Consider the following 16269-nt stretch of genomic DNA (forward strand, 5'->3'; position numbering starts at 1 on the left):
CTTTGAAGCTGCTGTGATGCAGAGGATTAAAGACTTTTGTAAATAAGTTTGAATAATTATGCAGCTTCAAAGAGATTCCAATCTGATGAAGAGCTACCTTTGTTGTGCCACAGTGGAACACTGATCTCTAAAATGAAAATAGAAAAAAGTGATCCATCTTCAAGCTACATATTTCAAATGTTTTCAACTATGATGTTAAATCAACACGAATGTTAAATATTTATTTTGAATCATCAGATTCCTTTCAGTGGTGAAACTTTACATGCATACCTTTTAATTTGCAATATAAATATTTGAGCCTATTTTTAAATTAGATACCTGCCTACCCAAATCCATGTGATTCATGTGAATGATTGAGTTCAGCTGAATTATTAAGACTAATGGCCACCTACTTTTTTGTGTTAGTTATTCATTTATTGATATCCTCTTGATTTGAATGTCTTTTTCAGGCTTCAGGATATCTTGTTGGTTAACTGTTCAGAGATATAGTCTAACATTGATGTTACCTCTGATTTCAGATGCTGGGCAACAAAGAAAATTCTCAGCAATCAAGTAATTTAACTTCTCACACTGGAAGTGCAGGGCCTGGTGCTCCTACAACAAGTGACCCGAATATATTAGGAGGTAATATATTTTTTCACATGACACTTATTAGTTCACAATAAATAGCAGAACCATATATTTGGTTGCACATGAAAATCCATTTACGAAAACCAATTGAATATTTATAATTGTTCTAACAGTTCCCCTGACCTTTTAGTAAGTTGTTCATTCTTGGAGAGAGGTACAAGTCTTTCCTCCATCATATTTCAAAGCGTTTAAGTATAACTTTTAGGCACGAGCACCATATAAACCACTGTTGAAAAAGTAGGTTAGGTTTTTATGTGAGTTAGGGTTTCACAGCTTAACCCTTCTTGGAAGGAACTTGGGATTCACTCTCATTTTGGGAACTTGCTAGTTCAAAAACAAGTTAATTAAACACTGACTTTTACTCTATATCAGCAGCCCTTTGTGTTTGGTTGCATTCTCATCTCATGTATTCGTCATGTGTTTTTCATGTAAAATTGCATCCCTTTTTCCTAATATCAGTGCTAAACATGGGGGCATGCCATGTTAGTGGATTTTCCATTGATAGATATTTCAAGGCATAAAGAATGCTAATTGATTTTGAAGCCTCTCATTATATTTGAGCAATGAAATGCAATTCTTTTCTCAAGATAGCCTAACTATTTGCTTCCACTTAGAGGAATGAAAAATTACCAGGGTTGGAAAAATCTTAGAAGTTGGTGAGGTATGTGTAAAGTTAAATTAGGCAAAATTTATTATTAGGATATTTTTCTATTAATAATATCATTAAGCTTCTAGTAGGAAAAATGTGAAAGTCATTTTGTTGTTGGATGAAATTTCACTATAATTGGGCGATCTAAACTTATGGATGGGTTGATACTTGATACTCTGTTCTCAATAAAAAATTCACATAATGCTATAATGTTTTTGATACATGATTCTTTTGATATAGAAGTGAAATTGACCCTGTCATTGCATTTTTTAGTATACCATCAAGTTAATTTAATACCAGTAATAAATTAATTAATAATGAATAGTTAAGAGTCGCTCTAAGTCAAATTTTTCTCCCTTTCATATCCATCATTCCATTCATGAAAGCACTTACTAAATCGTGCACCCAAATTTCAACAATATGCACATTAGCTATGAACTTAAATGACTCATCACTTAACATAATACATATCGATACTGATATCTTTATCCCATCATTAATGATTATTTGATAATGCAGTTTTACAATGCTCCAAGGAAAATCAATATTCGGTTGTACCTCATAATAGGAACATAATCCATTCCGTGACCCTTCTTGTAAAGTGAAACGCTCATTTAGTGAAACGACTTTTTCCATGTAAATTAATGTAAAATACGATAATGCATTCCATGAAAAGAAAACAAACAAATAATGTCAAAGGTTTATTTTTAAAAATATGTATGCATTGTTAAGGATCAACTTCACCTTTTCTTGTATCACGGAATGAAATAACCGGGATTATGAACTCAATTCGTAAAAGCAAAAAATAATCAAAATAAATTGTCAATTATTGATGATAAGTACCTAATGCCTTTTTACTAGAAAGCTGTCTAGAGACATTAGTTTTTACCGATGCTTCAAAATTTGGTAAAAATGCTACTCAAAATGATCGTTGAATAAATTTATGTTGCACATCACCACTAGGCCAATGGCTCATATGCATGGTATTATGTAAAAGTTTCCCATGACCTCAAAATCTCATTTAGCCGGCTGTTTTGGGCTTAACACTCCTTGAAAGCTTGTGGAATTCCTGAATGATAAACGAGCAGGGGTTTGGTTTTCAAATCACCACTTGCATTTGTGCCAAACAGCAGTGTGAGACTGTCTGTCATTTCCTCATGGTCAGGCAATCCATTCTCTGTACTGTAATGTGCACAAATATTGGTTTGCTTTGGCATTTTCTTTCCGAAGAGGTCTCATCACAATGAAAAACATGTTGTGGCAGGTAACCCTCAGAATCTACAAGCTTTTTTAAATCATGGTTGGTTGTCTCTGCTGCCTTTGACTCAGAGCTTGCTGCTTTGCCATGGCTCACAATGCCTTGAATGTTGGTTCTTCTCATTAACTTCTTGAACCAAGCATGGCTTCCTTGAAATGCTTGTTTGGTCGTTGATAATACTGACATCTTATAAATGAGTTCACCAAAAATCACAGAAACACCGTATTGGAGAGTAGGTCCTTCTGTTTTGAAAGAGTGGCTTGTAGTTATTTGCGAGATGACCTTTCAGAAATTTAATCCACTCTACTACAATCTGTACCCTTCCCGCATTGGTAAAAATCAAAGTCAATGACCTCATCTGCTGTCAAACATTCAGCATCAGTATCTGCTCTCAAACATTCAGTATCTGTCTGTGGCTATGTGTGCTACTTTAAATTAATGCTTTCTAAGTCTTTGAAGACTTACTAAGTACTGGTGCTCATTTATTTCTATCATTTTACAGGAAACTTAAATAAGTTTGATTAATTTTCAGTTACCATAGCGTACATCATCATTTGATTAGGTTGTATAATTACAAGGCAATAATTTGAATAATCATTCATAAATGTGGATGAGGAAATTGAGTGCAACAGGAAAAACTTTTAGATTTGATTAAAAGTCAGTAGCGAGCAACATGAAAGTTGGAGAGAGGGAATGGGAGAGGAGGCTGGGACCAATGGATAACTCCCCTATTGGATAAGAAAATGTCACATAAAAAGCACTGTTCTGTAATTTATAAATCAATCAAATATCCTGTGAATATTTTAAACATGAAAAGCTACATGGCATTAGCAGTTCACAGGTGCAGGATTGTTATGTCAGTCCTGGTCGTCTCTCATGCTGTTATTTATAGGTAAGTTAACTCGTAGCATTTTGTACTGGCACTCCTTTTGTATCAACTGTTCAAGTAAATTTTGTGAGTCTTATGATTGCATGTTACCAATTGTTCCTCTATTGTGTATCACCACCATATATGTGTGAATATACATGATCAGAGGGGAGGGAAGAGCTACGGGAGCAATAGCTACCAAATTAAATGCCTTATCCCTGAAGAAGACAAAATGGCTGACTACTTGGGATATTCCCTGCTCATGGCAATGTTTGTGGATGATGACGGGAGGGTATTATGCCTCCCTGCAAAGACATATGCTGTCTTATTTCTTTTTATTGTTACCCTTGCCTCCCAAAATTAATATGTATGCACAAAAATCATTACACTAGATTGGCTCAAATTATAACCTTACGAAATAGTGAATATTTTCATTTGTGAGGTTCAAAATTTGCTCCAAGTCTTTGAATGTACATAAATATTATGAATTTCATTTATTGTCATTCCATTAATTTTTTTATTGCATTTTCAATTGTCCCTCTTCATTACTTGTCATTATTATATTTAGATGAGTAATTATGTTTCAAGGAATAGCTCTTGTGTAGGATATCACATCAAAAGGATGTGTTAGTAGCATTTAGTGAGGAGGCACACATTCCTGCTGACCATGTTCTATGTCATGCACTTGACCAACAGAACAATAAAGATATTATATGAAATACTTCAGTTAAGGGGAATGAGAGGATGGGAATTTTGAAGTTGGCAGCAAAGAAAGGTAACAGCAGTTATCCTGGTGGATACACATGGCGACCCTTCTCTTCTGAATTGGACAAGTCGTTGGTCCAAGTGCCACCGAATTTTGTGATTCTGCTCGCAGGTTGGTGGCATGAAATAGGCTTTTTGAGGGAGGTATGAAGGAGGATGGTGGGAAGAACTGAAGAAAGAAATATTGTAGGGCAAACAAAAAAGTTCATGTGATATAGTATATTATTTAAGGGTTACCTATAAAAGATTACCTTTGATGAAGAAATTTTTGCATGTTATCAAGCCAATAGTATTATAACAATGCATTTATACTTGATATAATTTATTTATCCCAGAGGTAATAGGAGATATCAAATTCCATTCATAATTTTAGATAACTTTTAATATCTTTGTTTTAATAACCAAAAGTATTTAAATGGCAATCCCTATATGTGGTTTTACACCAGTTTTTGACAGTTATATACGCGATGATGAAAACAGCCGAGGATCAATGGACCAAATTAGATTACCCACATCAAACAATCAAATAGTGTGTTTTTTCCAAAAAGTACTGATTTATTTTTTTCCTCTTAAATTTCTGAAGGCCTTCTATGCAGAAGTGGAGGTCTTGCAGCATCACCAGCACAGGTGGGAAGTGGAGCAGCGGCCGCCCGACCATCTCCATTGCAGCAGTCAATGATTCCTCCCGACCTCGTCATGAGGCTGCTTCAAGTCCAACAGGTGATTTATTTTGGGCGTTTACATATGCGGTTCTAAAACTTATTGTACAATCATTTAAGACACCAGAGAAGTTGATTTCCACTGAGTTAGATCAATAAAAATTTAGGTAATATGTAGTAAATAACTAGCCTACCCAGTTGACTGATACGTTCATAAATACCCAGTCAAAACAAGGCTACATGAAGATAGATTATTTTAGTTTTCAGACCCTTGATTGTAGTATCTGTTTTTCTTTCTACTTCAAAACCTAATGGCCATTCCATTGGAGTGCGTCTCTCATTTTGATTTGAGTCTGTGGGGGATGACCTTCCATGTTGTTCTCAATGGTATTCATTTTTATTTATCTTTTAACGCCTCACATTGACAACGAACAGCACCAGCAGCAACATCATCAGCAGCAACATCATCAGCAGTTGCAGAGGCATCAGCAAGAATGGCTTTCGAAGCTGGCTGGTGCCCAGAGCCAGCAGGCAAACCAGCAGCCAATGGCTCACATGCAGCCTCCTCACCACGCCCACATTCCTCACCTGCACCATGGTGCACCCCAAGGGGTGTCCCAACGGGTGCAGGGACAGTTGGGTCCTCTCACCAGCATCCCAAATTTACCTGCATCACCAACGCCATCTACCTCACTTTCACCCCTTCCTCCAGAGATCCAGATGGTGATCAATCAATCTCAGGCTGGACGAGACCTGCTGCAAAGACCTGAATCCCAGAATATCATGAGAGGTAAGTTTTTATTCTCTTTTATGATATTCAATTTTCTCTCTCTCTCTTAACTTTCCTACTTGATGCACTAGTGACTGTGGAGTCCAATATTGGATATGTGCACAGTGAAATCCCTTCTGTTGGGTATGAATAGTAGTTGATTAGTTCTGGTATATTTACTCACAATAACTCAAAAGCTTGGGTGGGCAATGGGGAAAATGGCCTCTCCAACCAGTCAGCAATGAGGGGGAAGTTGGAGGAAAGGGGAAAAGATGAGCGAACCATTTTCCTTCCCTCCCCTCCCCTGTGAGTTTAAGTGGGAGGGAAGGCAAAACGTGAAAATCGTGAAGCTAAAAAACATGATCAACATCCTTGTGCAATCAAACTGAAAGTTGTGATTTGCTATTATTGTATAAAAATGAGAATTTAGTGATGTTGTTAGCTGTTTATGAGCTTTTCTGACATGAAGATAATGTTTTCCAATGCAAGCAGGTTGAGAAAGTATCCTGCAAGATGAATCAATGACAATGTTTTTGGTGAGAATATGAAATAGGCTCGTACAAAAGAGAATGCGTTGCTTAAATCATTTCTCTATGGAATTTTATCAGGCTGGCCATCTCAAAAGTGTTTGTCACAGAAAATTGAATCAGTGTAGTTGTATGTTTGCTTGTTAAGAGGGTACAAACATCATGCTGGTCTTTTTTGCATTGCTTTGTTTTCAATGGAAAATGAAGTATAATGGAAAGGCCAATGCATTTTATGCTTTGAGTAAATTCATCTAACTATTTTGCAGAAGAATCCATAGTATGTTAAAATATTCTCCTTGACAGAGATCCTGGCCTTAATGAATAATTTTTGCGCCTTGAAATTCCTGCATTTCAGTGGACATAAGGAGACGATTCTGTTCAAGTAAATGTTGTTACATTGCCTGCAGCTTTATGAATTTTTCAACATAAATGCCTCTGTCTTTAAGAGCTCACATTAGGGGTATGATATATTGCATTTTTGTTGTAAAATTTAGTCAACACCAATTTATTTGTGCATTTTAATGGAAATATATTTGCTCGCAAATCTCATGCGTACTACTGTTAATCAAGACATTTTATGAAGTGTTTTGCAGGCCGTTCAAGGAACCCATAATAATTTATTAATCATAAATATAATTAATATTCATTAATTCTAATTAATATTAGTTATTCACTAATAAATTCACAAATGAACTCAGGCAGTACATATAACGCATCCTGGAATGAGTTGAGAATGTCATATTATTGAAATTATGAATTATTTTGAAAAAGTAACTTTTCAATTATTTGATCTATTTTGTTCAATATTTTTGTAATTATTGTCCTCTAGCACCAATTTTAGGTGCTTCTTGAGAGTAACCATCTGCTGAGTGGCAAATGACCATTAATTAATTGTCATTATTATTACTATTGGTAATCTACCAATTAATGTAGGTTTTGGATGCAAACGGCTTATACAAAAGTACAATGATACATTTACTTGCTACTCATGATAAAAACACAACCTGGCATCCCACTTTGCAGCCAGCCCCTCTTCTTTTCTGTGCACACTCCTCCCTTCATTCTGTCAAACATCCCTGTCCTATTCCTGTGCCTTCCTTGCTTCCCTAACATTCTCACCTTTATCACAGTCTTCAGCATCCCATTGCCACTCAATATGCTCTGCATCTACCTCGCCTGCCTCCTGAAGATTTCTCCCTCTCCTCCTCCCCCACAATACCCAGCACTTCCTCATTTGCTTTCCTTTCTGTTCATTTCACCTTTTCCATCTTTGTCCACAACCACATTTTAAATATCTACATTGTACCCGTCACCTTTTCTCAATGACCATGTTTATGCCCCATCCATGACCACATTTCTAATTGGCATAGATCAATTAATGTAACCATTAATTTTACCCTGGTGTTTCCCGAATGTGTTTGGAGAGTACATCAGAGGAAAAGATGCATAGTAGTCTTTGCATCAGAAGGATAATTGCATTAAGAGAAAAAATTATATAAAGAGAACTCATGGTAAGTATACAAAGGAAAGAAGTTAAGAAAAGAGTTGGTAAAAACTTGAAAGGGAGCACTTCACTGTATGAATGGGAAACATGGTTTTTGAGGCAAGAGTATTAGAATAGTATATGGCTGCGTAGATTTTCGCGGCGGTGGCTTGAAGAATTCTGCATGTCCGGGTTTTCACCGCGTTGTTGTTTGAAGCCGACAACAGTTTCGCCGAAGTTTCATCCGGCGTCTTCAGGTCGAAGACGCCGGATGCGTCTTCGACCTGAAGACGCCGGATGAAACTTCGGCGAAACTGTTGTCGGCTTCAAACAACAACGCGGTGAAAACCCGGACATGCAGAATTCTTCAGTATTAGAATAGATTGGACGCTTTTGAGATTTGAGTGTGATGGAGAAAATAGGTCAGGTGGAGAGAGAGAGAGAGAGACAAATAGTAGTACTAAATTAGGTAGGCAAAGGAAGAAAGGTTTGAGGCAATCAGAAAAAGGCAGAGCAAGTGAATGGAAGGCAAGGTCGTAGAAGGAAGAATATTGGGTAAGCAGGGTAGAGGATGGAAGAAGATGGGGTTTTTTTGATAGCATGAAGGCGGCAGAAATGAAGACGGAAATAATTGAGGACAAGCAATAGTGTTTTCCTACCTACGTTGATAATATTCGTGAGGGAATAATCTGCCATATTAGGTTAAATACCTTGATTGTTGGTCAGCCCTCATTTAATTGGAGATACAAATGTAAAACCCAAGATAGGTAACCAAAATTTTTTTCTGAATTTATTATAATATCATGTGACCACTGTGAGTGCAGTATGTAGGTTTCTGTATTATTACTTCAGTTTGCTGAGAAATTATTGGCCAATAACCTGTACCTTGGCCATTAATTGTTAAAATGAGATTCTTATTGTCTGCCATACTCCTGTCAGGATTCTACCGCTAAAATATGTGTTCATAATTAGATGGTGTAACTACAAAATCAAGTGCACAACTATATATTAAATAAAACAAGAGATGAAAAAATATGTATAAAAAGAGACGAGATATATTTTAATTACCAAAGGCCTGAAAAACAAGCTATGAAATTTAAGCAATATATCATCAGTATTCATTTGAAATAATCTGTGATGCCTTGTAATAATTTGGATTCCAATGAGGGAAACATTACAATTCTGTATCTTTTTATTACATTGACTGTTCAGACTTAGTCTGGTAATTATTTTAAAGGTCTAGTTGGAATTGTCAAATTGACACTGTCTTTGTCAGTTTAATGTGAGGTTCATTTAGATCACCTTAGTTTCTAGTTAGGTAAAAATGGAGGCTAGATCTAGAAGGGACCACATCTTGTAATGTAGTTTGTGTCTCCTTCTCAACCTAGAAAGATACCCTTCTAGGTCTACAATGTGCACCCCTCTAGTTGGGTTATTAAATCCAAGATTAATTCCTTTCCACCAATCTGTGTGATTCAGGCATAAGCACTGCCCCCCCTCCTTCGCATCAAAATCCAATGTCGACTCAGCAACAGCAGGTGGCAGCAGCCGTGGCAGCTGCAACAGCCGTGGCTGCTGCTTCAGTCTCCCCACGCGCAACCTCTCCCCACACAGACTTTATTCATCAAATTCTTCTGCAGCAGCAGCAGATGAGGATACCATCCCCATTGAACAATGGTTAGTTTAGTCAGCACTTCCTTTGCTTCTCAGCTTTTGCAGTTGCCGTGCATGTTGAATTCCTCAAGTTATGCTTCTCAGCTAAATGTCATTGATCTGGTACTTAAAAATATTTTCAGGTAATTATGCTACTCCGGTTGAAGCTCATTAAAATATTTAATAGGGGATGAGAAATGTTTTGTGCTATTATGAGAGTGTGTGATGATGATTGGCATGGATTTTTGTATGCACAACTGTGGTCTAAAAATATTTTCTTTAAATATTGATGGCTTAATTGGACACAGGCTGCTACCAACAGGCTTGCTCTTCCCTGATCACTTCTCAAAACACTTCTCTCACTTAAATGTCACCATTGATACAATTTGTCACTTTTTTCTAACATTTACCTATCCTGCAGAAAATATTATTTTATGTCTGCAACCGTTGGAACATAATTATTATTAATTTTTGTCTCTTGTCAATCGTTTTCTCACCATTGAAATACCCACCCAATATATCTGCTAGCTTTTATTCTTTAACCCTCTTAGTGCGGTGGGGATTCCAGGGGTACTAGTGAGAAGTGCGAAGGGTAATTTAAGAAAATGTATCACCTTAGGAAAAAAACATTATGAAGTTATTTGTTTAGATATCCATATGCGGTTTTTTTTATTTTAAAATAAAATATTGTAGTTAATAATGATGGTTTACATTTTAATCATCTGAAAAATAAATGTAATTATTACAGTATTATAAATTTGAAGAATATTTTTTTAGCAATAATATTTCGATTTTTAGACACAATACTAATATTTTTTTAAAAACATTTTTCAATAAAACTACGATATTTAAATATAATAAAGAATCAAAAAGACATGTAGAAAATATTTTTCATAAATAAAGAAAAACCAGTGAATTGCAAATTTTTTTGTCAGCCTCTGCATAGTTCGATTTTGTTGAAAAGGCTGATATCACTGAGTCAAATTGGGACTTTTCCCCTTTCCTTCAGACTGCGGCAATGTGCTTACAATCTAAAGGCAGAAAAAACCATGTTCTAACTCACAGAGAACTGCTGACAATGTAATCCCATACACAATGATTAGATCGGATGGACGGCAAGAGAAACCAAAATGATTACAAAGCATTGCTCTCATTTCCATCGTATCAATAAAGTCTGAATAAGCAGCTATATATCAACACCACCACACCATAACACATTCAAAAGATTACAGATGAAAACATTTGTAGCCTTTCAGTGTCTTTTCATAGTGGAAAGACCACTCAGAAAAAAAAACGAGCCAACAATTAGGCTGAGCTCCCCGACATTTACGAAACTGAACGAAAAATTATAGTAGGAATGATACTTTTTGAAAAGCATTTAAAATTGCTAATAAAAAATTAAAAAATGTGTTATATAATTGTATGGAATTCACCCTATCGATAGCACAAAAACCATAAATTATTAAAGAAAAAACCATAAGTTACAACGATTTAAACAATAGCCTACGCAAGAGCCGATATATCGGCCCGCCGCACTAAGAGGGTTAAATATCAAGTCCACCTGTCGCCAGGGTTAACAAATAATGGGAATTTCTATGTGTAGGGTTCTCTCCTTTTAAGGATTTGGGTAAAGTTTTGAGTAGTTTTCAACCCAATTGGGAGTTCGCATCTCAGTGACTACAACTTGGACTTTCTTGGTTTGCTACATTTCCTTTTTTGAGCACATTCGTTCTCACACTTAGTAATACGCTTCCTCCAGCAAATTGAGCAACTGCGTACCATACTACTCGACCTGTCAATCCTGTTTTTAGCCACTGTCTAATTATTTGAGATCTGTCACCTTATTCTATGAAACTACTTGATTATGATTTGACTGCAATCATTGTTTGATGATTTCTTGTGATTTTAAGTTATTTGGTGCCATCTTATTTTGGTAACCTGTCACATTAAAACTCTGACACCCCTGGTAATGACAGGAATTGATGAGAAAAATGAACGTTCTCTTCTCCAGGAACGTCTCATCAGGAGAGTTAAATGGGTGACATTGCAGAATTTGGTATTGGATGAACCCAAATGTATATTAAGCATTATGATTAGAACATTTTCACTTCAAATTTCAGTCAGAACTTTTGGAGCAGAAAATGAAAAATAGAAGAAAAAAAGGGAAAACAAAGAATAGTCTTAGAAAGGCCACCGATTCCAAAAATTTTACAAAGTATTATCAAGTATTCAATGCTCCAATGGAGCATGAATGGCAATAATTGAAGCAAAAGCAGAAACATGCCCTGCTTCTCTGAAATTTGATTGATAGGACAAAATTACTTGTAGATGTTAAGAATGCCAAAAATGCTAAAGATGTGTTTCTAGCTAAATCTGTTGATTGTATATTCTGGTTGTTTTTGCAAGATATTTATTGAAACAAGATGTGAATGGAACTGATTTTTCATTTTTGACTGTGGTGGCTGCACTTATAGTCAAGCCTTTACTATTTTCTTTTATTTTTAAGGATACGTTTGTAACATGTTCTTTTTTATTTAGTCTTCATCTTTGGTTTTATCTGATATGTGCTTCATGTGTTAGTACCCTGATTTTTCATTTGCTAATGGCAAATGTTGTAGTATGAATCCTCTATTGAAGTTGAAAACTCATAATTTTTCAAATTTCGGTATTAAACTTAAAAAAAGGTTGTTTTTCTTTGAAGAATTACTTCCCCACTCGCTCTTGTGCTTTCTTATTAATAAAATACCCAGTTAGCAAATTTACTTGATTTACTCACTAGACACAGCACCTTTGTTTCTATATTAATTTTATAGTGGTGTAATAGTATTGTACAATGTGAACAACAAGTAGGCAAGTTAGCTAAATGATTGAATAAAATGGTGCTTGGCTCTAATTTTTTTATTTGTCTGCTCAATTGAAGGAGGCCCACTTCAAATTACATTTTTGCCTGTAATCATTACTTTGCTGGCTATCTTCAACCACATAGTGAAATACCTTTAGAACTTTTTATAACTTCTTCAAAGAAATTTTGCAATCCAATCTTAAGGGGAGAAAAGAGGGGGGCGGAGGGGGGAGCTAGGAGCTAATGGGAAGGTTGTGCCTCTCTATTTCAAAATTCCAATTGCCTTCTCTTTCCTTCCAATTGCCTTTTGGAATAGAGAGGCATCACCTTCCCATTAGCTCCAACTCCCCCCCCCCCCCCTCTTTTCCCCCTCCCATCCCACAAGTGAGCCAACGTCCCAATCCCCCCTTCCTTTCAACCCACTGTCATACTTTGCTGTTCTTTTCTTCCCCCCACCCCTCTTCTGTGGTCCAACCACGAGCTTCCCCATCCCTTCCCTTCCCACCCACCCACCCATTCTCTAAAACCTCCCCATTGGATATTTCATTCTTCTCTGAAGAGGCAGGCAAAACACATGGTGTCAGCTTTTCTTTCGGCACTTCTCTACCCCCGCCACCTACTGCCACCCTTAGTATTTTTGTATTCATCTGTGTGATTGACGGGTCACTGGCGTGGGAGGAATCCTTGCAAACCCTGGACAATTGAGGGAGTGCGATTCTCAATGGTCTGAGTACACCCGAGTGATTGAGTGACAGCGAACGTGATATTGGGCCTCTTTTCTTTTTTGATTTCAATATTTTTCTCATTCCTGTGTGAGTAGAATGGGTCCCCTGGTGTGGGAGAACTATCCTTGCAAACCGTGAGCGTGTGTGTGTGTGAATTCGATTCACGAGAGTGACTGTTACTCCCCAACGCACCCTAGTGATCGAGTGGTTGTAAGTTTGTTTCCTTATTTATTATTTTTGCATTGATTGTGTGTGATTGAAGTACACGTGGGGTCACTTCCCCAAACACACCCAAGTGACCACTTTGTTTTTACCTCCTCCCCACCTTAAACAAACCTCAAGTGCCAAATTGAGTGGCTTCATTTGTGATGTGGTGGAAGTCAAGCATAATGAATGACTGATCGAAGCACTTTTCCACTTGATATCGAGTGGAAAACTGCTTCGATCAGTTATTCAAACCTAGTGCCAATCAAGTCTACCGTCTCGCCTATCTCATTTTACACAGTGAAGTATTTATTAATGTAATGTAGTTGAACATCAACAGTTATTGTGTGTCACATTTTACATAAGTAAAACAGTAATAATTTAAAAAATCAATCTGGCTTGTAATGCAATAATACTGCTTGCATCATACTGATACAGTAAACCCTTGCTAATCGAAACTTAACAGGGCCAGTGGCTGTCTGGATTCAGCACTATCTCGATTAACTGGGGATTTGATACGTGCAGCCCCATGGAGTTTTTTTTCACCCCTCTTCTTGGGCATGCTCGATTGCCGACAATTAATGATCATTTTATAAGGTGAACAGGAAGCCTCAATTGCAAAACAACCTGAGGTAAAGTTGGCAAAATCCAATTTGAATGAGATGCATTTCCGACTGTCCTCAGTAATTTTAGCTCAGTTATTCTTAAATAACTTCAACAAACAACGATAATGTGGTATTGCTTATTTTATTGGGGACATTATCCAATTTATTTGATCTATTTACATACAATGGGCCAAACAAATGTGAGTTTTCCTTTAGAAATTTACACTAGTTTTTTTGTAAATGTAGTAGTATTGATGCAATGTTAGGCATACTTAAATTGTACCATCCACAGAAGAGACATTCATTTGTGATTTATCTTGCTGAAACATTTGAGGGTGTTGCATCTGGTGCATTTCTATTTGACAGCATGGTATGCATGATGACATTAAATTCTGCTAATTTCATTGAAGGCAGCTGAATTTTATGTATGAATGAAGTTGACCAATTTAAAAGCTGCTGACAAATGAATAACAATGTGTGTGTATTTTCCTTCTTATGATCATTTTGATTTAAATTAATTATTTACTAGTTCATGATATAAGGAGCTAAAAGAATCTGTACCATTACACTAAAATCATTTTAAGAATATTCCTTGACAAATTTCTAATGCCTGACGATCAATTCATCAAAATCTTGTATTTGTTGAGCGCCAATAGATGTGAGCGAGAATCGAACATGGCCCCTCCAGTCAGTAGCCCAGTGCTTTACCCACTGAATTTCAATGTCCCCTTACATGTGCAATATTTTCAATATTATATGTTGTATTATTTTATGTTGTTTTCTTTTATATGTTGTATTAATTATAAACTATAAGAAAATATGAAAGTAAATTCTATCTACAGTAGACCCTCTGGACCCACTCAATTGAACCACCCGTTTAATCAAGACAGAGTCTGGCATGGTAGCGCGGGTGGTTTCTCATAGGGTCACATGATGGCTGCACTGTGGTGAGTGGGGGAAAAATGTTTTGCTTGAATATTTCTCTGGACATGGATGAAAATCATATCTGAATAATTAATCAATGCTATCCAGCAGTACTATAAATTATGAATTTACCAGTGATACATGAAGCAAATAATTCACTTGTGCAAAAAAATATTGTATGTTACACAGATGCAATATTTGTACACCACAGATTGACAGTTTGTCCCCTGCACTTTTTAAACACCTTATTACTTTGAGCTCTTGTGGCAGTAAAACTGAAAAACAAAAATCGCATAAAAAAGTGGCATCAAAGGAAAACAACTCTGAACACATCAGGTAACCATGAAGGTACTTGAGATGTTTGAGGCTGGGTCCCTGTTGCTAGTTTTGTTTAAGGCTTAACAGACTGTGTCTGATCTGAACAAGCAAAAGGAAAAAAACAAGGCATATACTCAAGTGTAATGCTAATACTCGTTATATCGACTGGAAGCTTCAGAAAACATCAAAGGTTACCACAAGATGAAAAGCTAGAAGAAGGCATCCTTTAGTCGTACTAGCAGCAATGATAAAGTGGTGTAGGAATCTGTGGTATGGCAATCCATGATGCAGTGCAAAAACTTTCCAAACACTTGGATGTAAAGAATTTTGCAGCAAGTTGGTTGGTTGATGAAAAGGGTTTGTACTGGGGAGCTTTCTCAAAAATAACTCAAGCTTTATGGGGTGAATCAAAGGTTTCTGAATGAAAAATTAGTAAGGAAAAGGTCTCTATGCTTCTCTATGCTAATACAAATGGTAGCCATGAGTTGAAGTGTTGTTTTGGGAAAAGTTGAACAACCTTGAGCTCTGAGAAAAATTATGAATGCACTGTACTTTAAAGGCATTCAAAAAATGCCCAATTTATTGAAGTTATCACAATGGACTGTTTACACAATCACTTTGTTCTTGAAGTTATGAGATATCAGATGGACGTATTGCAAATTCAAGAGGATGCTTTTGATTTTGGACAGTCACCCCTCCCACCCTGGTGTTGACAATTTGTGCAGCTTTTATGGTAAGATTAGGTTCCTTCCTTTGCCCCCAATCACAACTTTGTTATTTCAGCCTCTGGATCATGGATGTATTTTTGCTTACAAATACAGGAAAAGTTTTTGAATGAAGTTTTTTTAGCAGTGCTAGGGCAAAGTGATGAGGAGATTGAAGAGAGTTGGGGACAGAATACAGTGATGAAATTTAAAAAAAATATAGTTTCTAGTTGGTTTTCATTAACTGGGCTGATTATTGGATAAAGATACAACAATCCACTATTGCAAAAGCTTGGAAAAAGATACTGTGTGAGGGGGATATTGATCACAACTTCAAAGAATTTTATCCAGAAGATTATCAGACACTTTTGCAGCCTGCAAGGGAAATACCCTTGATTATTAAAAATGTTACGAACTAACTTGATGTTGATGAGGGTGATCCAGGTTTACAAATGTTAGCAGAAGTGTAAATAGGTGGTAGTGTATCAGCAGTGGGACATCTTCAGGATCTGATAAGAAGTATGCTGAAAAATCAGTTAATATTTTTAAGGTCCTCCTTAATTCTATCATAAATTTTATAAATTAAACAAAGGATACAGCCATGCCACAATAATATGGATATTGGGAAATCTAGGATAGATTGTAATTTATAAGCATGTCCGAAGAAGCAAGCAATGTAAAATAAA

General features: G+C 36.4%; 1 protein-coding gene across 5 annotated transcripts in view; it reads left to right on the forward strand.

Moving 5' to 3' along the window:
• The window catches only part of LOC139689887 (eukaryotic translation initiation factor 4E transporter-like), a 125681-nt gene that overhangs the window by 73225 nt on the left and 36187 nt on the right, over positions 1-16269 (forward strand). For 4 of the 5 annotated variants that reach the window (XM_071586992.1, XM_071586995.1, XM_071586994.1 and 1 more), the window contains 4 exons: positions 519-624; positions 4754-4890; positions 5265-5619; positions 9088-9285. In XM_071586992.1, the coding sequence (XP_071443093.1) occupies positions 519-624; positions 4754-4890; positions 5265-5619; positions 9088-9285 (796 nt within the window). The remainder of the gene's footprint in view (positions 1-518; positions 625-4753; positions 4891-5264; positions 5620-9087; positions 9286-16269) is intronic. The other variant, XM_071586997.1, reaches the window with a different exon arrangement.

The sequence above is a fragment of the Hetaerina americana genome, unplaced genomic scaffold (assembly GCF_022747635.1).
Source record: "Hetaerina americana unplaced genomic scaffold, ioHetAmer1.1.p SCAF_29, whole genome shotgun sequence".
NCBI lineage: Eukaryota > Metazoa > Arthropoda > Insecta > Odonata > Calopterygidae > Hetaerina > Hetaerina americana.